Here is a 24,075-nt window from a genome sequence, read left to right on the forward strand (position 1 = left end):
CACTGGCAAGTTCAAAGTGTGTCCAATTTATAGACACTAGTTTTATAATCCACAAGAAGAATCAGAGGGCAATATTTGCTTTTTTAAACTTTCTGCATATTTTATGTGAGACTCTAGCTCACTTACACATAGGATGTGAAGTAGTAAACAACAATGCAAGTAATGTGAAAGTTATACATCTTTCACTGTAAACACTACTACAAACATACAAGCATCCTGGCAGGTAACTATAAAACCCACGGGAAAAACAAATAAATAAATAAATAAAAAGTCCCAACTGTCTGCGATTTTTGTCAAGATTTAATAGGCTTCAGTGGCGAGCTAATTCATAGTCGGCACAGTAGGCATCTTTTCATTTAGCGACCGTCAATCAGAAGCTTACCCTAAAAATAACCTTGCTTAGCGCAGCTTTGTTCATTTGTAGTTGTTGCCGATGGCTAGTTAATTGTGTGGGGGTGGTGTGACTATTATCATTTATATATTGAGACTAAAAACGATGAAGCAGTAACAGTGGTCACCGGCGCGTAACGCTGGAGGAGCAATAATAACTGGAGTTCCTAATGTCCTAAAGGGTTAAAAAGGGGGCGTTATTTTACATCTTTGCTGCTTCTGCTCTCTCTCTCTCTCTCTCTCTCTCTCTCTCTCTCTCTCTCTCTCTCTCTCAAAAGCGGAGCGCTGGAAGCGCCTTGTCGAGCTTCCCTCCAGCTCAGCTGTTAGTGCGAACGCATCCAGCCGGCCGGCCAACACACCGCCAAGACGCGCGACCCTCGGGCTGCAGAGCCGCGTCCGCCGGGCACGAAGCACAGAACGGCCATCATGCAGGTAACCGCTCTTTTTACTCATCCCCCCAAAGCCTGGCACAGGGGGTCATGCCAAGGTATAACTTTGCGCGTGTAATGTGAGAAGGCGGATTGCTCATCGCTTTAAAGCTTGGCTCGCACCTGGCCAACCTTCAGGTGTGCTGACGGCTTTCGAGTGGCGACACTTTTCGTTTCTTGTTTATAACTTCTAAAGTGCTCGCATCCGATTGTGATGATTGGTTAAATTGTGTGTGTGTGTGTGTGTGTTTTAACTCGTTGAATTCTACTTGTTAGGTTCGGTTTGGTTTTTCGGCAGTTTGAATAGTTGGATTACAGGTGCTGCCTTACTCGTCCTCAGTGCACTCTTAATGCCAACTATCTGCTTTCAGTGCCAGCTTAAACAAGCATTTGATGTAATTCCCTACTCTCACCTCTTCACTTTCATCCAATCCATTTTGCTGAAATTTTTTGGGATGCTGTAGAAAGTTCTATCTTATATAATATAACAAACAATTCAGCTGGCAGTGCCCCGCAATGCCCCCAGAAGTAAGGTATTCCCAGTTTTACTGCAATCTCATTGGATTACAGCCACTTTTTAAAAGGTAGAACTAGGCCTATGCATTGTTCTAAATTTACTTTTATTTTACTATAAAAGCACAGCAGCTAAACAAACTGCTTTTGTGAATGGCTATTATAAATGAGAGTTGGCTTAATGTAGAGTCTGAATATTTATAGTTTGGCATAAAATCAAAGAGCATGGACTGTAAATCATACAATTGATAATTCAATTCCACTGTTAGCTCACATTGTGACTTTCGGCAAAAGACTTAGCTTGTCAGTGGGCCAATAATGGGAACTAATAATCCTGTTCTTTATATGGTGTTTGGGATGAAATCTTCAAGTAAATGAACCTAAAAAAATGTAATGTTTACCATATTTGTTTACTTATAAGCAATTATGCCCTTTTTGCCCATCAATTTTTTGAGTGGGCTTTTCACTTGAGGTGAAACTGGCAGCTACAAATAAACAGCTACAAAAAGAACTAGTGCTGGATGAGATGACAGTCCAATGGAAGACCTGGTCTCATATAGACCACCACATTGAACTAACCATGTGTTGTCAGTTATTAATGTCTATTTAACGTGTGAGAAATCCAGAATCTGCTGGCAGACTCCACCAAAAGGCACTGTTCCAAACAGGGACCAAATGGACAAGAGGCGGCTACACCACCAAAGAGCTCAGAATCTTAAAATTCATTATTCAAGGGAGAGGAGAGGATTGAAAAGGAGAGGATAGGACAGATGAAACTGAATGGCTTAGGCTCAGGAAGTGTAAAAATATTGTTTGTTTGCATGCCCGCACGTGAAATCTATAAGGTCATCTTGTCCTGGACGCGTCTAGCCATACCAGGAAAGATCTAGTAAGAAGCAAACTGTAGAAATTGACTGAGATTTAGGTGGACTGGGGTAAGAATAAAAAAGGGGTATAAAAACATGTTAATACAACTCACCTACAGATAATTAAATGTAATTATACCCCTCTAATTATAGAGGCATTCTTTATTTAGAAAAGTCTGCTTTATAAATTCATTGCTGATTTCCTTAAAGTAATTTAAATTTATTTTCAGAGTCATGAGTGAAATCATACAGACTGCTAAGCAAACCCATTTAAGAGAACTTGAAGGGATTCCTTCAGTTGATTTAAAATAAAATGTACTATTATGTCTTCCACACCAGCACTGTATTTTAATATGCAGGTAATAGTAGATGTGTGGGAGCATCATGAAAGAAACTGCGTAAGCACTGATTTCTCCCAGCACCCAGTCTCTACTTGAAAGCAGGTTTCTTCATTTACCAGCTCTTCACCTTCTTAGAATACTCTACTCAGGGTATGCCAGCTTCCTTTGCACAAACACAAACAACGAATGGAGCAATAGTGTGGCACAGTGGGTAATGCTGAAACCTGGTATGAACCAAAGCAATGGTGTTTCCCATGTGAAGTTCATTTCTCATGTGTTTCTTGTTTACGAGGAACTCCCCAATGGACCTTTTAAGAAATGAATTGTTGATGCCTAATTGTCTATCTGTCTGTCGATGTACAGTACCCATCTGTGGCAAAGAGCCTGTCTTTATCTATCTATCTCTGTCCATCCACAATATACAATATAAAATCTACAATTATTTAGATAATATATATCTATATGCATATGGACTGGCATCTCAACGCGAGGGCTTTTTCTTGCTTTACATCCAAGGCTTCCAGGATGTGAACCAACCCATTAACAATTGTGCAATAGAATAAGCAGGTTAAGTAAAAGAATGGGTGAATTCCTACTGCACTCAACCCACCAACAATATATAGATCAGCGCATACATATAAATAACATGGGGGTTCCATTACATTACATGCAGCAGCTGCCAGATAATGGTTTAGTTTATGCATTTTTTTTTTACTTGTTGAAAGTGTGTGTGTGTGTGTGTTTGTTTGTGTGCTGCATATATGTGCAATAAAATTAGAACCTGTTACCTTGAACTGGGTAAGTGGACATGTTGAATGAATGAATGTGTACATACTGTAAACTGTGTACTGTATGTATGGTAGATTATGTTTATTGTTAGAGAAGGGATACTTCATCTTGTATCTTCAAAATACTGTATATGAAAGTTCAATGCTGAAAAAGGGGGAAAAAAAATTGAAGAGCAAGTTGATACAAGCAATGAAATTTCAAAAGCCACAATACTTATATTTTAATTCTGGTATTAATTTTGGACTGAATTGTTCCTGCCTGACACCCTATGCTTGCTATGAGAGGCTCCTGCTTCCCTGCAATCCTGCTCAGGATAAAGTGCGTTTGGAAGGTGGATAAATGGGCTGGATGGATGGCATTAAATTTCCTGTTTATTGCCATGTATATATACTATCTATATTGGTCCACATTACAAAGGTGTAGGTAATATATATAAATTAGGTGTAAGGTAGCAATAGTTGTCACTGCTGTTTAGATCACGCTATGTCTCCTGATCTTGAAATGGGATACAGGAGTGGATGTGCTGTTGCCACCAATGGACCCTTAATAAACGTTTTGCTGAAATTATTACTTTTTGGTTGTGCAGTGGTGCTTTGCGGAGGGCCCATAGTGGAACTGAATGCTGACTAAACTTGGACATTTGGTATATGTTACAAGAACTTTTGACTTTTTTAAGAAATACATTTCTATCTATCTATCTATCTATCTATCTATCTATCTATCTATCTATCTATCTATCTATCTATCTATCTATCTATCTATCTATCTTTAAAAAACAAACAAGAATCATAGATGCATTTATAATCCTGGTTTCGGAAGGTGGTGATGTGCTGTATAGTGATTGGCACATGCAAGCAGGAATTGTACTCTGTACATTTTAATAATAATGACCCTATAAATCTATAATGCTATATATAAAATGGTATATGAAAGATGAATATTGTATGTTGTTTGCTGAATTTGTAGTCATGTAAAGTTCTGGGCTTGTAAATGGAAGTTTATTGGAAAAATTTGAATTCTAAAATAGAATATACAGCCGCAAAACCCAATTTCATTACATGGAATAATACTTGAGCCCCCACTAATTTGACAAATGACTTTCATGATTTCATTTTAACTTTGATTTTAATTTTACATAGTGTGCTTAACACTCACCTGCCCAGAGTATTGTAGGCTTGTGAAAAAAAGGTAGTTATAAGCCAGACTTTAATTCAATAAAAATAGAAAATGTGATACAATATGAATGCTGCACACAAACATAAATATGCAGACTTTTTGAAATTAGGTTTTTATGGCTCCTGTTGATAATCTGTACATATATTGGTGTAAGGCCAGCTGACAGCCGAGGAGAGGAAATAAACCTCCTGTTTAGACAAAATCCAGAGAAAGGAGTCCTGTCAGCCCCAAGGTCATTAGAAAACGGCAAGTCAACAGGATTAAATTGCACTTCACGTTCATTTAATTTCACACATTTGCTACTGACTGATAGAAGATGTACAGTGTACAGTAAAAAAAAATCTGTTGAATTTAAAAATAGAGTTAAGTGATGATTTTTTACAAAAAAATTAATCAATAAAATAGTGGCCATTTTGACACCTTCTTTGTTCTATTCTGCTAAATTCTTGTTTAAATACAGTTTGCATTTAAAATGTGAACATTTTCACTGCTGACATTGTCCATAGTTTTTTAAATGATCATCTTTTATTCTCTTCTTAAGTCATTATGTTGTACATAAAATATTTGGAATACATTTTGGTCTATATTGATGCTACAGCTGACAAAAAAGTAAGTCCTATTACTTTTATATATAAAATGATGTGTGTGAGTATTGTAGATAGCTGCCTGTTTAAGAGATGGTGGTAGATGATGAGGCAGAAGCCCAGGTAGGCCATGTCATCTGAACCATCACATGAATGGTGCTGGCACTAAGAGTTCCCGGCTGTGATGAATTTTAACAAAGGTTTCACATAGGTAAGAAATGAGAACTTGGTTTCTGGCATAAGGCTTGCTCTTGTCCCCCAGTTTTACAGGCATTACGCTGGATATTTGTGCTGTAGTTCTTTGCTGGTTGCACCAGAAGTGATGTCAGTGAGCTTCGTCATCAGGGTTGTGGGTGAAAGAAAAGATCCTATTATTGACTGTGTTCCTTCAGATGCTGGTTTGTGGATTCTTACCTCAGAAATGTTGTTTGGATGTTTTTTTTGGATGATTTACATGCATGCTACATGGTATTTATAATATTGGGAAGATCAGCAGAGCTCAGATACATACCTCAGGGTTTTTTCCTTTCTGCCCGAAAGCTGATGGGGACCAATTCTAGACTGGAGACCAATATGCTGTTCGGGAGCTTGTTGGAAGCACTACCTGGACATGAAACCAATGTGCTGTCCAGGGTTGGGCTAATTGGTAACACTACCCAGATGAGAGGATAATTAGCCTTATGGAGGTCCTGTCCCAGATGGAGTACTGAAAGTGACAAAAGGAGGATAAGAGACCACCTAATAGAAGGCCCTGTGAAAACAGGAAGCTCTTCCAAGGTTGCAGCTAAATATAATGATGTCCAGCCCTTTAAGTATGTATTTCAAAATTTCAGGGAGGACGCAGAATCATTGGTTGGACATTTGGCCATGACCCTAGAAATAGGCAAGAGTCAAACCTTAAAAGAGACCTCCTTCTCACAGCCATAAGAGCCCGGAGTCGAGAATGAAGTGGGTGCAAGGGCTTGATTATCAAGAAAGTGGTGAAAGAGGAAAGGAACCTGGCAGGGTCATTGGTGAGAGGGGTGAGAGGAGGAGAAAGACAGGCCAGGAACAGAATGGCGTGTATTGTGACTATAGGCGAGGGTGTGGCGAGTGTTTATTGCCTTCTCTTTATGAAATCTTGTGCCCTGTACATCCCTGTAATCTTTTCTCTATAAATAAAAACCCTTGTGACTGGACAATGTGGTGTCTGTGGCTCAATTTAAGTGATGGCTTGGCATGAGAATGGTCCAACATGGCTCCACCTACCTAGTTGTGAAACACGACATTAAGGAGAGCCCTGCCCGGCTAACCACTCCTGACATCACGCTTCCCCCTCCCCTCGGCCTGCAGCCACTGTCTCAGATTAGCGCGAATATATATCGCTCCTGCAAGTAAACTATGATTCTTAGCGAGATGAGAGAAGTCGCAAAATCAATCGGAATGTTCAAGCAAATTCTTAAAAAAAAAAAAAACCTGATCTAAATCAGTTAAGTAGTTCTCTCATGAAAAGCGGACAGATATACAGAGAGAGCATTTTGAAAACTATGATATTCTGCTTTTTGTAAGTGATTTACTTATTCATCTTAGTTGGTGCATTGCTCTCATTATCTGGTCTTCATACTTCTACAATGATGGTCCAGGACCCCCGCCTGCACTTATTCACGTTTACAGAACAGGCTTTATGAAAAGGAATGGACAATCGCTTCTTTTGTTTTCTCTTCATTCACTAATCTGCAAGCACAACAAGGAAATCCCTTAACGTCGATTTTTCTATCTTGTAGCTTTCCTGTTAAAATTTTTATGAAAATCCATTAAGTTTCTTTTTCAGCAAAATCTTCCATTTGAAATGCCCATAATTAGTGCCCATAAATGAGGGAAATGTATGGATAGAAGTAACTGAGTAAAGTATAACTTTAGTATGTGTTGTAATAGTAGGGGTGGCACAGAGGTAGCACTGCTGCCTCATAGTAAAGACACCAGAGTTCAGTTACTGGTTCAGTTCCATATTCTCCTTGTGTCTGTCTAGTTTCCTCCCACAGCCTAAACAATTGCAGGGTAGTTGAATTGCCCCTAGTGGTTGTGTTTGCGAATCCCAGTGATGAACTGGTAACCTGTCCAGTGACTGTTCATCCCTTTTGCTCTATGCTTCATCCTCGTGCTATCTTCGGTCAGTCATGAAGTCCAATATTAATCTTACATGGTCTTACTTTTTTTGAAGAACATCAGGTAGTCCATTTTCCTGAGGGATTACTTGGTCTCATGTGTCCTGAGGTGATGTTAAGTTTCTTTCTTTTTCTTCTCAACCAACCTTTCATTCCTCGTCAGGTGCCTTTACCTGATCAGGTTGCAAAAGCCCCTCTGGAATGGCACTTAATAAAACCAGACAAGAATCCAGGTGACTTCGGTCTGCCTTAATAAGTTTGATGTCATTTAAATTGTAGCAAAACAAACCACAGGTGATCTGAGGTGAAATGGGACATCAGAGTGTCAACTCAATGCGACTGCAGAGAAGAATAACAAAACATCCATTACAATAAAGCCTTTGTGTTTCTTATAAGATCTTGTCGCAGAGACAAGGATGATTTTACCAGTCAAACTCCAGAGTGGTTGAGACACATTGATGTGCAACTTTAGCAGATTAACTGACTTGCAATAATTAGTCTAAACTTTATAAACTACATTATATAGTTTTATGCTCCTTTTATTCTATGCTTGCACTTGATATTTTTTATTAAAGTTTCATATTGTGACAGGCGGCCACAGCCATTACCTGGCCGGGACTCCGACAGAATGGAAGGACTGGGGGAGAGAGCATCGACGAGGCAATACCTCCCCTGGGACGCTAGAAGGTAGCCCTCCTAGGCTGCTGTGGCACCATAACTTCCTGCAGGGCACACTGGGAGCTGGAGTTTGGTACAGCCCGGCTGGGTTCCGTGGGAGCCTGCTCTTGCTCGCTCGCTCACACCAGCTCATTCGCTTCCTGGTTCCCCTTCTGCCTCCTCTGACCTTCTTTTGGTCTTTTTCCTATTTCCCTCCACACTCGTGCACCTACTATATATAATGGGGACATGGCACAGTTGTGGCGATTAGTAGCTCCTGGCATCAATTACGGATACGGGCGATTCCTCCCTCACCTGTGCACTTAAGCTAGGAAATGCCTGCACCATGTCATGTCCGAGAACCACTCCAGCCACACTACCATGCCCCCTCTATAAGCCGAGAGTGCAGCGATTATATGTTTAAAATCTGCCCTTATCTTTTAAGCCGCGGACCTGCTATACCACAGCACATAAGTGAAGTGGGTCCCATCCGGCTCGTTATGAATATATTGCTCATGTAAGCAAAATATAGTACTAAGAACAACGAGAGAAGTCGCAAAATCAACCGGAATGTCCAAGCAAATTATAGAAAAAAACCCGATCTTATTCCGTTAAGTAGTTCTCTCATGAAAAGCGGACAGACAGACGTTGGATTTTATACATATAAAGATGGAAATTGCTTTTTGAGGTCATAGAACCATATTTTGGTATTCATATTTGATTAAAATATTTTATAATAGTTATATATTTTTAGTATTTTTTGTATGTCATCAACATCAGCATTTTGAGTTTCGGTTGTAATGCTGTTGCTATATCTCAACCCCCAGAGGTGTGTGGAGCCAAAAAGTCAGTACGGTGCACTTCATGGTCATCTCTGCGAGTGTTGTTTTAGTCTTCATTATTAGTGTTCGAGACCCTTTTCTTGTCTTCAGTGTCAATTTTTGATTTAGTGATTTGGTTTAAACTAAAGATAGGATAGATTCTTGGTATCCACTGCCCACTCTTTTTCTGCTTGTCTGATGTTCCTTCTTATGATCATCACAATTATTTCTAGTTACTTCTACTTTCTTTTAGCAGACATACGTTTCCCATGTCATTCCAATCAGTTTTATGTATAGTGAATTCAGACAGTATTCAGATGCCTTCACTTTCTGCACACATTATTGTGTTGTACATTTTATATTTAAATGGATAAATTTGCCATTTGGCCAAATAAACTGCACTCAGTAACTCATAATGACAAAAGGAAAACATGTTGCCAGAAAGGTTTGCAAATTATCTAAAAATCAAGAACTGAAATGTTTCATTCATAGATGTATTCAGCCCCTTAATTCATTATTTTATAGAAGCTCTTTTGGCAGCAATTCCAGCTTCATATCTTTTTGGGTAAGTCTCCACAAGCTTTACATGCCTAGATGGGCAGATCATCCCATTCTTCTTGGCAGATGCTCACAAGCTCCATTAGATTGGTTGGTAATCATCTCTAAACTGCCATCTTCAGGTCTCTCCACAGATATTCTGTGGGGGTTTAATTCTGAGTTTTGGCAGGATCACTCAAGGATATTCAGAGACTTGTCCAGAAGCTACTCCAACGTTGTCTTGACTGCATGATTCGAGACATTGCTGTATTGAAAGCTGAACCATCGCCCTAATCTGCACCCTTGAGCAAGTTTTCTTCAAGGACCTCTCTGAATTTGGCTGCACTTAGCCTTCCCTCAATTCTGACTAGTCTCCTTGTCCCTGCCACTGAGAAGCACCCCACACCATGATTCTGCCACCATCATGGTTCACCGCAGGGATGGTATTGGGCAGGTGATGAGCAGTGCCTGGTCTTTGTCAGACAAAGTGCTTGAAGTTCTGCTCAGAGTTCAATTTTTGTCTCATCACATCAGAGAATCTTTTTTTTCATGCTCTCCGAGTCCTTTAAATACTCTCATATTACTTTTACTCAAGAAGGTCTTCCATCTAGCCACTCTGCTATAGATCCCTGATTGATGGACTGCTGGTGAGATCCTTCCAACAGGTTCCCCCATCACATCAGTCGACTGCTAAAGATTTTTTGAAGTGACCATTGCTTTTTTGGTAACCTCCCTGACCAAGGCCCTTCTTGGCTGTCCAGCCAAACTAAGTAACTTGACAATTCTATGATGAGTCCTGGTAGTTCCAAACTTCTTCCACTTCACAAATATTGAGGCCATTGTGGTCCTGAGAACACTCTAAGTTTTAGAAATGATTTTATCCCCTTGTCATGATTTAGGCCTCGCCATAAAATGACGTCCTCAGAGAGCTCCTTGAACTTCATGGCTTGCAGCCTGAATTCTGGGACCTTATATACACAGATGTGTGCCTTTCTAAATGATGTCCGGTCAATTCATTTTTGCCACAGTTTGAATTTTACTCCAATCAAGCTTTAAACATTTTAAGTATAATAAAACAAACAGAATGCAACTGACAACAAGTTGGAGTGCCATAGCAGAGGGTCAAAATACTTGTATGATGAAAGATTTCAGTCTTTGGTTTTAAATACTTTTGCAAAACTTTCTGGGAAAAAATTATTTTTCACTTTTGTCATTATGAGTTATTGAACATTGATTGATGGGTGAAAATGGCCGACTTATCCCTTTAAAATGAACTGTACAACATGATAAAGTGTGCAGATAGTGAAGGGGTCTGAATACTTTCAGTGTGAATGCATGTGATGAATGGTCCGTGGCACAGGGTGACTTTTTGAATAAATAATTGCATTCCTGTAAGGATGCGCGTCTGCGCGAGTGCTTTTTGATACGGAGTTAACTGAAGTGCAAGCTGATTGTGCCACACATGGGTGCATAGGAGGGACAGATAGGTCAGGCACCTCATTGGGGCTGCCGAGGAAATTGCTCCTCACACCCACACCCAATAAGGCAGCAGAGTTAAAAGGAGCCTGCATGAGACAGATTAAAAAATGAAAATAAACGAAGAGTCATGGAGGTTAAAGGAAAAGACAGAGAATATACAGGAGCATGAGGGAGCCGGTGCAAGACGAAACAAAATAAGCCGATGGGAACAGAGCCCTGAGAGATGAGGGTGTGACTGGCACTCAAAGGGGCTGAGGGTTGGTACTGCTGAACATGGGAGGGACTCCCCTACAAGACCAGCAAATGGCAATGGTAGTCCAAAGGGGACGAGGTTCGGTGCTGCCCCGTGGATTGCCATGGGATTGACGCGGTGGACATGAGCAGTTCAGAAGTTTGTCTGTGCCTGTTGGTTGACATCTTTCTGTGCTGCAAGATCCAAATAGGAAAAGATGGAGAGGCGTCCAATTTAAAAGGAAGCACTGGTAAACGGTTATTTATATTTTTTTTTTTTTAAGAGAAGAATCCTGCCATGTTTTAACCTCGTTTGTATGGATTTATTTATTTGGCCTTTAACCTCCATCATCACTTATTTTTATGGATTATTTATCTATAATGAATGGTGAACTGCACTTTCATTTGGACACTGATTTGTTTTTGAATTGTTTTAAATAAAAGCACATTGGCACCCTTTTGCACCTAACACTTGTTGCTATGCGTGTGTCCTCATCTGCCTGTCTCATCTTTGTTATGTTATTGACGGCGGTGGGTTCGAGAGGCTCCCGGCAGTGTCTGGTAGTGTGGTGCTAACCTACACCATCACAGTGCACTTTTTCCTTGAAAGTAAACCTTTACCTCCATTTGCCGCTTGTTACTATAATGGCTAGCTCTGCTGCCTCACAGCTTGAGGAGACTGAGTTTGAACCCTGGCCTGGTGCTAACTTTCTCTGCATGGGGTTTTACTTCAAGTACTCTGGTTTTCTCCCATGTTACTTCAGTCTGCTGTTAATTAATTACAGCTTGGCTTTTCACACTGTGATGCCAGCTAAGCTCTCCATTCAAGGTGTGCCACCTACAGTACTCTCTGGGACCGGTCCCTGAACTTTTTTACAGGCAGACCCCAGTCGGCTAGGCTGGGGAACAACATTTCCAAAACAATAATCATAAATACAGTAACCCCACAAGGATGTGTTTTGTGTCCCATGCTGTGCACGCTCTTCACTCATGACTGTGTTGTTTCCCAGCATAACACCAATGTTATTAAATTTGTGGGTGATACCACCATCATTGGACCGATTTCTGGGGATGACGAGTCAACATACAGGAGGGAGGTGGCTGGCCTTGTGAAGTGGTCTCAGGTCAGTAATCTCTTTTGTAACACCAGCAAAATGAAAAAGATGAATATTTATACACAGGGAGACAGATCAGCACCCAGTACTCCTTATTGGAGACACTGAGGTGGAGACAGTGGCCACATTTAAATTTCTTGGCATTAACATCTCTGAGACTCTTACTTGGATCTACCATGTCACAGACCTGGCTGGGAAAGCCTGGCAGCATTTGTATTTTCTGAGAAGGCTGAGGAACTCTGGCATGCCAATCACTATATACAGCAACTTCTACAAATGAACAATTGAGAGCATCCTCACCTACTTTATCAGAGTCTGGTTTGGAAACAGTACAGCGCGAGACTGCAAGGCTTCAGAGCGAGTGGTTAAATCGGCACAAAATATCACCAGAAGAGCACTCCCTGCACTAGAGGACATCCATAACACCAGGGTTCTCAGGAGGGCCCATAACATTATTAACGACACAAGCCACACACTACATGAACTGTTCATACTGCTCCCATCTGGGATGCACTATAAGAGCATAGCAGCAAGAACATCAAGGCTAAGACAGTTTTCTTCCTTATGGCATAATCTTGTAAATCCACTGCCCCTACCCTCAGCACTACAGGCTAGCACGTGTCTGGAGGATGGGAGGCCATCTTGAGACCACATACCTGCACAGCTTGCGTTGAATCTTTTATTTATTTGTATGTACACTCTTTCTTCTGCTTGTTTTTGCATTTCTTTTGTACCTGAGTGTTTTTGTTTATTGTTGTGTATTCTCATCTGTTGCTGTGTATTCTTGTTTATTTCTGGAGGACTCACAGAATATGATTTTCATTGCACATATGACAATAAAGTAGAAGTTGATATGTCCAAAGACATGCATGTCGGGGTGGTTGGTAACTCTTAATTGGCATGTGTGAGTGTGTCCTGTAATGGACTGACAATGATGTCTGATTACTGACATGATGTTTCCAGGATAAGTTTTATCTCCTGGCCATTCTGGACTGAAATGCGTGGAGGGGCAGTCTTTCTCATGGCTTACTTTAAGCTCCATCTCCAAGATCAGACACAAACCTTTGTATGGCTTGGCTTCTATACTTTTTCCACATTGTGCTCCATGTAACATATGTGCCATCCGTGGAGGCAATTCTTCCCACTTCTGGCATCCTTGGAGTTGAGGGGCTCACTTTTCTGCTCCAGGAGTTCCAATCTCTTGCCCAATGAATATATTGATATTTCACGTCATATAAAATTGTTTGAGTTATGAATATGTGTGAAGAGTTTTAAAAGCAATCAACTTCTCACGTTATGTAAACCTTGTTAGAATGTGACTCATTATATTATCGTGACTGTCCGTGTGAAAATAAAAGAACACAAGAGTGATCCAGGATTTAGATTGTGTTTCTATATGCGGGGCTGAAACATCTCTGGATGTTAATCTGCATTTTATAATGTGTGCCTTCCATTAGCTTACCTGCTGAAGTAAGTTTCGCTCAACCCTGCATGGCTGTAATTTTTCTAGTGTATTCAATGTATTTTTTCCCCCTAATTACTATTTATTATTGGGCGCATTGTAAAATGGCAAGTTAAACTTGGCACTTCCCAAGGGAAAACTGTGACCTATTTATTGCGTAATGTTACAGCTTATTGGAAAGATACAGTTTACTTCAAAATGTAATAATAATGCTAGCCGTACATTTTTTTTTCAAAGGAATTTTTCTCAAGTGTGGCGCTTTCCTCAAATGTATAAATATTAGTCTCATTATTTTCTTTATGACATCCTGCTATACATCATTCATGTCAGAATCAAATTTAATTAGCAGGCGACAGGAGCTTAATTCTTTGTAGTTGTCATAATGATCCACAGCATCAACCATCTGTGCTCAACAGTAAATAAGGACGGGTTCCACTGTACCACAAAAAAGGAGTACAGAAAGAGAAAAATGGCTCTTGTGTTTCAAATGTATGGGCAGGAAACTGTTAGGTGGTGTTTGCTATTTCAATGTGATCATTAATCATAATATACACATATACTGCTTTTATAAAATGATGACGAAGCTTCAATAAATCCTAAGTACACAGATGTATTTTAATGTTTTCGTTCCTTAAACTTGCTGTTCATTCACCCTTGACTCAACCAGCCCAAATTTGTATAAGGACTGTGTGGGACCACTGCACATTTATTGTGTTTATAAGTCATGAGGCCATATTTACTCTTGCTCTGGCACTCTTCGTGATAAGCAGCAGTCTGTTTGGACAACTGTGTTTGTTAACAAGCAGTCCACACATCAGCACTGAAGTCCACACCATTACTCAACATACAGTCAAGTCCATAAGAGTCTGGACAGTGACACAATTTTCATAATTTGACTTTGCACACCACCACAATGGATTTGAAATGAAGCAATATTTATGTGATTGAAGTGTAAACTTTGAACTTTAATTTTAGGGGTTTATCAAAAATATCATATGATCCATTCAGGAACGACAGCCATTTTTATACATGGTCCCACTATTTTCAGGGGCTCAAAAGTATTAGGACAAACAGTCATAATCATAAATATAATGATTGTGTCACTGTCTAAATACTTATGGACCTGACTGTATGCTTCATATGACTAGAGAGTTTTCTTTTGTATGTATGTTAAAGAAACTGAAGCATTGGTGCTCTTTGTGAAGGTGGGTTCAAGGAATTGGCTTTCTTCAGTACTCTCTGTCCATGTGATATTGGGCTGTTCATTAGGAACATTACAACAATTGTGATGGGAATAGGCCAACAGCTTTACTTATGCGATTGACCTAGATAGTCCAAAATGTCATCAAGTCGAAATCTGAATGTCCAAAAGGTCCTACTCTTCATTACACTACCTGGTAGTTTATTTCATCTGTCTTTGAAAAAACTTGTGAAGAAACAATTTGTACTGTTCGTGTACTGTTGTAGTTGTGTCCCCATGTTCTTGTTGATAGCTGGAATCCTGACCTAATTTTAAACACTTCAACCATGTCACCCCTTAATCTCAGTTTGCTTACACTAAAAGGTTCAGCTCCTTCAACCTGTCCTCATAGCTCATACCTCTCAGTCCCAGAATCAGCCTAGTCACTCTTCCCTGGACTTTTTCTAGCACTTCTTCACCTTTTCCATAATATGGAAACCACAACTGGACAGATGAGGCCTCACTAATGTGTTATACAGTTTAAGAATAACCTCCCTTGACCTGTACTCCACACATCATGATATACTGTATATCTTAACATCCTATTAGACTTATTGATCACTTCTGTCCACCGTCCTGATGTAGACAGTGATGTGTCCCTACGACTTCCAGGTCCTCCTCATTAGGCGCACTTTTTCAGATCCCTCCATTGTGTATTCAGATCTCACATTTTTGATTTCTACCCAAACATGTGTGCTATTCACATCCCTCTGAAACAATTTAGCTGATTCTGGATTATCTGCTATTCTGCCTAGTTTGGTGCCATCAATGTATTATTTATATTCTTATTAAGATCATTTACATATGGTAAAAAGAGCAGCAGCCCAACACTAATCCCTGAGGGACATACCGACTTACAAAAGACAGTAAGGAAAAATGAAAAGGATTAGAAGATCGATGTTAGTCAAAGAAACAAGCCAAGGTCATAACCATGAATCAAACCAATCTTTTGTCAGAAAGAAAGGGAAAACGAAATTCAGGAGTCAGCAACAGATATTCATTATGGGGAAGTGAAAAAACAAAAATTGAAAAGGAAAGGTTTTATCCGCAAAACTTGGGTAAGGAACAGTAATTGATGTCAAGACCCTGTTGGCCTTGGCTACCAGTGCCCACATCCTGTCGATGGGATCACAAAATAATAGTGCTAACTAAAAATAAAGATGGCATTGTAGCAAGACGCTAAAAAATTTTCAGTTTACTTTAAATGTAAAAACTAACACCAAATTCATAACCCTTGGGTCCCAGGTATTCTAAAGAATAAACAAAGTGATTTAGGGTGAACTGCAAACAAATTATAAAACCAACTGGTTATAATAGGGGACACCACTTTTAACATCATCTAATTCTGATAATGTTCCCCTCACCATAACCCTTTGCTTCTTGCTACCCAATTACAACCTAACGTAACAGACCTACTGTATATAATTTTATGGGTGGGTAAAATGTGCTAAATATGTAAAAGAAAATAGCTGTAAAACAAAAACAGAAAAATAGGCATTAAGAAATTAAATAAATACTGTAAATTCTTTTCTGTTTTGCTTCACCTCCCAAACAAAACATTGTAATTAAGTTTTGTGATTCCAATATTGTTTGCAAAATGAAACTCGGCCAGGTCGCTTCTCCTGCATGCTTCTCTAAACACGGGTAATTTCACACTGTCCTGTAATCTAATGGCAGCTGTCATTTTTAAACTTAACGTTGCAAACTTAAGAGACTTTTAACAGACATTGTGGCTGACACCTTAATAACATTTCAGAAATTAATAAAATTGTTACAAAATGTCAAATCAATGCATACACAATACAATATATGAAAATCATGAATGGCAAAAATCACGCACTGACATGTAGTTTCAAAATATGTATTTTGATTCTCAGAAGCTAGCAGTGCGTTAAGGTGGTGCAAACTAAGATATGCAAAGTTTGAAACTTTGTTGGAAATATTTTCACTTTAAACTTTTAAAGGTAGTACTATATATAATGAGACACTAGATGTGTCTTAATTCTTAAAGATCATGCTTAACTCCCATTTTGCATGATTATCTCATAAATCTAGTGTTGTATGAAAATGCTGCTCTTGCCAGGGCCGTCTTAACATATGGGCACAATGGGCTCAGGCCGGGGGTCCCAGGAGCATAAGGGCCTACAATGTTTCTGTTTTGCTTTGCTCGGGGGGCCTATGATGGTATTAAAATGGCCCTGCAAGCCTTACCCAAATGTCACCCGAAGGTATCGCCTTCGGAAAACGCATGCTGGCCTTTTTTGGTTTTTTCCAGCACATGTGATGATGTGTCTGGGTGTCATGCATGTCAATGTCAACTGCTGAGACTGGTGTACAGAACAGATAAATCACCTATGAATATCCATTATGTGAAAATGTAAGTAAAGCATAAAGACAACATTACTACATAGTAAATACTTACCATATATACTCGCATATAAATCGGGTCTTGAAACCCGAAAGTTATGCAGCCATTCAAAAATGTGATGCTTAATTTTATTTTTTTTACTTTTTTACTTGCTTCCAATCTTGCATCAGTTTCTCAGGTGCATCAAATTTTGTTGCAACAGCCCAGTTACCAATTTCTTTCGCTACTTCAATGACGTTTAATTTAAAAGCAGCTTCATATTTTCTTTTGATCGAACGCTCCATCATAGATAGGGGATGCTTTTACGATAAAGGAATATGAGGGTGTGAGATACCAAAAACACAAAACAGTGCAAACGTCGCTTCAGAATAGTTCGGGTATTACCGTGTGGTCATGTAGGCATAATACATAGAAAAAAAAGGCCGTGTGCTCTGTGGTTACTCTCTCAGGTGGCCGTTAGCATATCATAATCTCTTGGACTAATTGCATGAGTTTTCCGCATTCGACTTATAAGACCGTTACGTTATACGTTAAAATCAACTCCCGACTTGTCCGTGGGAGAACTTATCCGCGAGTATATACGGTACTCAAACTTCATATGCACACAACGCGGAATATATAAAAAGGTTGGGGTACCAGAGTAACACCATTTAATTGCCAGAGACAGGTGGAAGAAAACAAAAAAGAGGGGATAGAAGTACAGAAATTAGAGTCAAGAAAGAAATTATGTTTAATAAATAAACTCATCAATTTATTTAAATTCAATTTCAATTTAGTTTTACTCCATTGGCCATGCTCTATTTCTCAGGGGTGGGGGTTGGGTTGATTTGTTTTCAGTCCTATGTTTTGTAAAAATTGATCTATCAATATGGAATGATTAAAATAAAATCAATAAATTTAGAAGAGAAAAAAAGAGAAATTGTGTGTCTTCTTCCTCGGTCGTCTAATGAGACAGACTTAATTTATCAAGTAGGGAACGGACAAGGCAGGGCTGGAGGCAAAGTCTGAAGTGATTTTCTCGCTCATCTTCTGGTCCTGGTCGTCATGAATTGGGTTGTTTAAAATATTTTTTGAGTGATTGTGAATTGAAAGGTACATTCTTATACTCCTTTTTGAGGTTTTTTTTTTCCAAGGTGCAGGAATTTAATTCTGAGGTTTATTTTTTGTGTTATGAAATATTTTGCAGTATTGTCACCACCATTTTGGTTGGTTACAAAACAACTGTTTGTTTCTCCCATCATTCAGCAAGAACAACATTTATTTATATAGCACATTTTCATACAAGTGATGTAGCTCAAAGTGCCTTACAAGATGAAGAAAGAAAAGTTTATAAAAATAAAAATATAAAAATAAGATTAAGCAATACTAAATAACAAAGAATAAAGTAAGTATCAACAGATGGACTGGAGAAAAACACAAAATCTGCAGGGGTTCCAAGCCCACGAGACCACCCAGCTTCCACTGGGTATTCTACCTAACGTAATGATCTAAATCAGTCCTCATGGTTTTCAGGCTTCATGTGGAAGACTTAGATGATGATAGTCACGTGGACCTCTGTACTTCAATCCATTTAGTCAGTAGATGCATGTTAGGGGCTCAAAAGTTGGGACCTCCCGATTACAATGCAATGGGTTAAGAGGGCTTCTTTTTGAGCACTTCCTCATCCAAGAAGCATGCAAAACCCTTTTTGTTGAGCATATTTATTCTGTAAACTATTTACTCAATGGTCTTTTTTTTGGTGATGACCATCCACGTGGTATTTTTTGACTTTGATTTTGGCCTCTTGCTTCTATTCTGCCACTTGATTTCTGGATCTTTTGGTTGGAATCCTTTTTGCTTTTTAACAATGTCTTCTCTCCTAATCTCCTGCTCAAAAATATTCTTTCTAGTCCCGGTAACGTAACACTGGTTTTCCTAGCTGTAGACCAAAGGTGGACACAGGTAAGCGGTGGTGTCACTTTCAGATCACTCCATGGTCCCCCCTTTATATCAATCCCCATAGGAGGTGGACCAAGCTCCTGTATTTGACACCAATATGCTTATAAATTTAAGGGTTGTCACCCTGTGATGGACTGGGACCCTGTCCAGGGATTGTTCCTACCTTGCATCCTATACTTTCTGGGAGAGGCTGCAACACCCACAACCATGCTCATAATTAAGAGAGCTTAGGAAATGGTATGGTGCTATGCATGCCAACCTTTGACTGAGCTCTCTTGTTGAATGCATTAGTAACCGGCACATTTCCATCCTTAACCTTTGCTCCTGCTGGAAGCTAACAACAAAAACACTTAACCTGCCTGACCTTTATTCCATCTACTGTGACATTTCCTTATGCTACTCTGCCTACGCACTCTCTTAACTTATGCGTACTTAAGAATTATATTCATTTCATTAGGAAGAAGACTGAGAAGATGGTATAAACATTGAAAGATGTAAAATTTATATGCTAATGAAATGATAAGCAATTGGAGGACAAAGTTGGGTCAGAGGTCATTGGGAGTCACATAAATGGTGACTTTAAAAAGGAGCTCTTGTATATCAAGGGTGCCTGGAAAACACTAGGATATACATTTCAGTAGATTAAAATGTTATTTTTGAAACAGGTGCCCAAAATAAGGCAGAACAGCAAAGAAAACCAACAAGAAATACAGTAGGTAGAACTCAGAAGGAAGTACTGCTCACTAAACAATGAGCTGAGAAGAATAAGAGAGATAATAATAAGTGAGAGTTGTTGGGAAGCAGAATGTGAATAATGAGAGCAATTAGAGAAAAATGCAAAATAGATGTAATGTATGCTTGTATAAAGAAAGTACCATAAAACAGCAAAACGGTTGGAAGAAACTGCCTCTGGATTACAGATAAGAACAGAGTGTTAGTAAGGGAGTCAAAGCAACGATGACGAGAATACATTGAGTGTACAGTATGTGATATACCTTCTGTAGAATCCCTGGTTCTTAAGATCAGCATTGTCACATGTGCGGAGAACAGTGACATTCATGAAACTGTGAAAAGTTTTCAGTTGTGAAAGCAACATGCAGAGGTTAATGTGAAAGAACCCAACATAGTGGATATTGAGGTGGAGTAAAGGTGATGAAGATGGAAAGAATGCACGGTGGTCTTCACTTTTTACATATTTTGTTATGTTGCAGCCTTGTGCTAAAATCATTTTAATGAATGTTTCCACACATCAAGCAATATTCAATACTCCATAATGAAAAGTGAAAACAGGATTACTGAAATTTTTGCAAATGTATTTAAAATAAAACATGAAGCACTTTTGGCAGCAATTCCAGTTTGGAGTGTATGACGCAGCAAGCTTTGCACACTTGGATTTGGGGATTTTTCTGCCATTCTTCTCTGCAGATCCTCTTGGGCACTGTTAGGTTGGAAACGGTCAGTGGACAGTTTCAAGTCTCTTCAGAGATGTTAAGTTGGGTTCAAGTATGGGCTTTGACTTCGCCACTGAAGAACATTCCAAGACTTGTCCCTAAGACACTCCTGTGTTCTCTTTGCTTTGTACTTATTGTTATTGTTCTGCTGGAATGTGAACCTTTGGCCCAGTCTGAAGCTCAGAGTGCTCCTGAGCAGGTTTTCTTTAAGGATATGTCTTAAGCTTGTTCTGTTTAGCTTTCCCTTAACCCTGACTTGTTTCCCAGTCTCCAAACCAACAGCCTGATGCTGCTGCCCCCACTATGCTTCACTGTTGGAATGGCATTGTGCAGGTAATGAGCGTGAATGGTTGCATCCAGACATGATGCTAATCTTGGGTTCATAACACCAGAGCATCTGGTTTCTCATAGTTGGATTTTTGAAAATTCCAATCAGGAATCCATGTGTCTTTTAATGAGAGAGGTTTCTGTCTGCCTACTCTGTCATAAAGCCCAGACTGGTGGAGGATTGTAGTGATGGCTGATTTTCTGAAAGTTTCTTCTATTTCCACACAGGTTCTTTGGAGATCAGCCAAAGTGATCATTGGGTGCTTTGTCACCTCTCTTATTAAAGCCTTTATCCAATGATTACTCAGCTGTAGGACATCAGTGGCGTCAGAAATCTTTATTGCTGCAGGAATATTTTTGTTTCCTTCCCCAGATCTTTGTCTTGACACAATCCCGTCTCTAAGCTCTGTGGGCAATTCCTTTGACCTCATGGCTTGGTTTTTGCCCTGATCCACATTGCCAGCTGTGGGACCTTCTACTGAACTGAACTGACTACAGGCAGAAACATCTCAGAGGTGGTCAATAGACTGTGATGCGCCCGAGTCAAATTTCAAGTGTTACAGCAAAGGGTCTGAATATTTGAGTCAATGTAATAGTTCATATTTTTATTTTGTAAAATTTGCAGCAATTTTTAAAATGCTGTTTTTTGCTTTGTCATTCTAGGGTATTGAGTGTTGCTTGGTATGAAGAAAAAAATTAATTTAAATGATTTTAGCACAACATGTGAAAAAGTGCAGGGATACTTTCTGAAAAATGTATATGTCATGATCTCATTTGTTTACATTTTTCTAGGATGTAATAAATTTTTACTTGCGATTTCATTGGGTTAAATCTATTTTTTTCACATCGGAATAACTTTTGCTGAAGTTTGCTCATTAAGAATGTGGAAATTTGCACTCTTTTTTCTGATTTTTTTAGGTTAACGCTATTTTCTTTTGTGTGGACATTGACTTCTGGTTCATAAGCATGCAGCTAGTGGTTACTAGTGACAAGTTCCAGGAAATCAAAAGTTTAAGGATATCAAATTGTTATGTTGTGCTTTTTGGTTATCATCTTTTTTTTGTGTTCTGACTTTAAGTTTTGCCTATTTCTTTTGTTTGATGAAACCTTTGTTTTAATTTCAAGTCAGTGGCCTTATTGTCATACTATCCATACATTGAATTGCAGCATACAGTAGCATGAAATAGCATTCCAGAGTACTGTGGTGCAACATATTCATAGCAACAACTAATAATAAAAAAAATAGCATTAGTAACAAATGTAACAGATGTACAGCATATAAATAAGCTCCTAGGGTCAGATCTGGTGCAGCCCAGAGTTCAGAGTCCGGACAGCCAAAGGATAGAAGCTGTTGCAGATCTGGTTCAGATGCTGCAGTACCTTCTGCCAGATGGTAATCTTACTATGTTTCATTTCCTGGTCCTTCTAAGTCTACTAACCTTACCGTGGTGGAACAGTATAAAAGATGTTGGTCGAGCGAGCTATTGATACAGAATGATGTGTCTGCTCTAAAGGACTAACAGACTTCATTTTGGTGTTAAGCAACAAAAGTGAACAGAACTGATGAAAATGAACAAGCTTATACAGGCTGTCAAAGAAACCATAATCTTAAGATAAAGGGGTTGAACAAAACTAAAAATCTAATTCATGTCTCGTATCAACTCTGTAAGATGTTTCTGGAGCTTTCCTAAACAGTTTTTAGTTTTTTTTCATAATAGGTCATTGCAACAACTGCTAGTACGTACCTACTGTACTTGTTCAAAGCATACATCATTGCACCGATGTAACATTTCATAAGGACATGGGATGTACACACTTTCTCAAGGTTAGGTAGTTTGGTAATACTGTTGGTTTAGGTACTTTAAAAAGGCATCTGTTACTCATTATGCAAAAGGATCTTGACAAACACTTTTTGGGTCTTCATAACACAAGCAATGTGACCTAATAATAAAACTTCACTCTGGAGTTGTCTGAGGTGACTTAACTGAGACACATTTTTCTTCATATTACATATTTAGTATACGACCTGTGAATCATGTCAATATGCCACACTGCACAGAGATAAATAACTGATCTACTAATATTTTATAAGGGTTACAAAGACCAAAAGAAGCTTCTGTTAAGGTCTTGTTACAGAAGAGTAAATGAGTATTAGATGCATTTTTGCAGTACCTAAACTAAAGTGTTACCCGTAGTTATACATTGCAACTTTTGCTAATTGTGTAATTGTCACACATGCACAGTCCTTAAACCACCCACTTTACAGAAGAGCTTAGCTTCACTTGTAAATGCTTTTTTCTCTTATGGAAACTAAGGGCTTTCAAAAAGCAACTCGAGACCAGAACAAGAGTCTCTGGCCTAGTGGGGAAATGATGAGTGAGTGTCTTGACTGCTGAAGATTTATTGGCTTTTCAATTGTGACCAGGGGCCTCATGTATAAACGGTGCATACGCACAGAAATGTTACATAAGAACTTTTCTATGTTTAAATCGCAATGTATAAAACCTACACTTGGCGTAAAGCCACGCACTTTTCCACGGTACCTCATGCCTTGTCGTACGCAAGTTCTCCGCTTGGTTTTGCAGACTGGCTGCACCCAGTGTCAAAGCAGTGCTACTGTTCCTGTGTGGTTGCTCATTATTTTCATGACGCGGCTTTATAAATACACCGAAACTAACAGCATATTGTTTATTAGTGTAACGCATCTGATTGTAATTGTAACAATATAATGGTCCAGGGAACAGCCATAGTATTCCAAATACCATAACTGCTTTAGCATTGTTACTCTCACTGCACCTTCTTCTTTCAGCTCCTCCCGTTAGGAGTTGCCACAGCGGATCATCTTTTTCCATATTTCTCTCACTGCACGCCTCGGAGTATTTATATCACTGTATCTGAGTGTGAATCACAGCAGCAGCTGATCCTAAAGAGAATTATCGGTATACAGCATCAGGCACACGCTACCTCAGCCACGGCAAAACGTTTTAAAGCCTTTCCTGTACGGACCTCGCGGTTCAGAAACAGTTTCATCCCAAGAACTTTAAACGCACTCAATCATTGCTCCTTGTAGAACTGTTTGTACTTATAAGTACAATTACCTCACTGTAAACTACAGTTATAATATTGCACAACCTGAGCCACTTTATAAAGCCCATATTTACATATGATGACAATATCATTTTAAGATGAAATGCAGCAAAATATGTTTATTATATTAT

The 24,075-nt window shown here is 39.2% G+C and overlaps 1 protein-coding gene across 2 annotated transcripts in view; it reads left to right on the forward strand.

The window, feature by feature from the left end:
• The first annotated feature begins 691 nt into the window (after window positions 1–691).
• The window catches only part of kcnip3a (Kv channel interacting protein 3a, calsenilin), a 309,652-nt gene continuing 286,268 nt past the window's right edge, over window positions 692–24,075 (forward strand). For both annotated transcript variants that reach the window (XM_039768365.1, XM_039768366.1), the window contains exon 1: window positions 692–822. In XM_039768365.1, the coding sequence (XP_039624299.1) occupies window positions 817–822 (6 nt within the window). In that variant the 5' untranslated portion in view covers window positions 692–816. The remainder of the gene's footprint in view (window positions 823–24,075) is intronic.

This window comes from Polypterus senegalus, chromosome 11 (genome assembly GCF_016835505.1).
Source record: "Polypterus senegalus isolate Bchr_013 chromosome 11, ASM1683550v1, whole genome shotgun sequence".
NCBI classification, from domain to species: Eukaryota; Metazoa; Chordata; class Cladistia; order Polypteriformes; family Polypteridae; genus Polypterus; species Polypterus senegalus.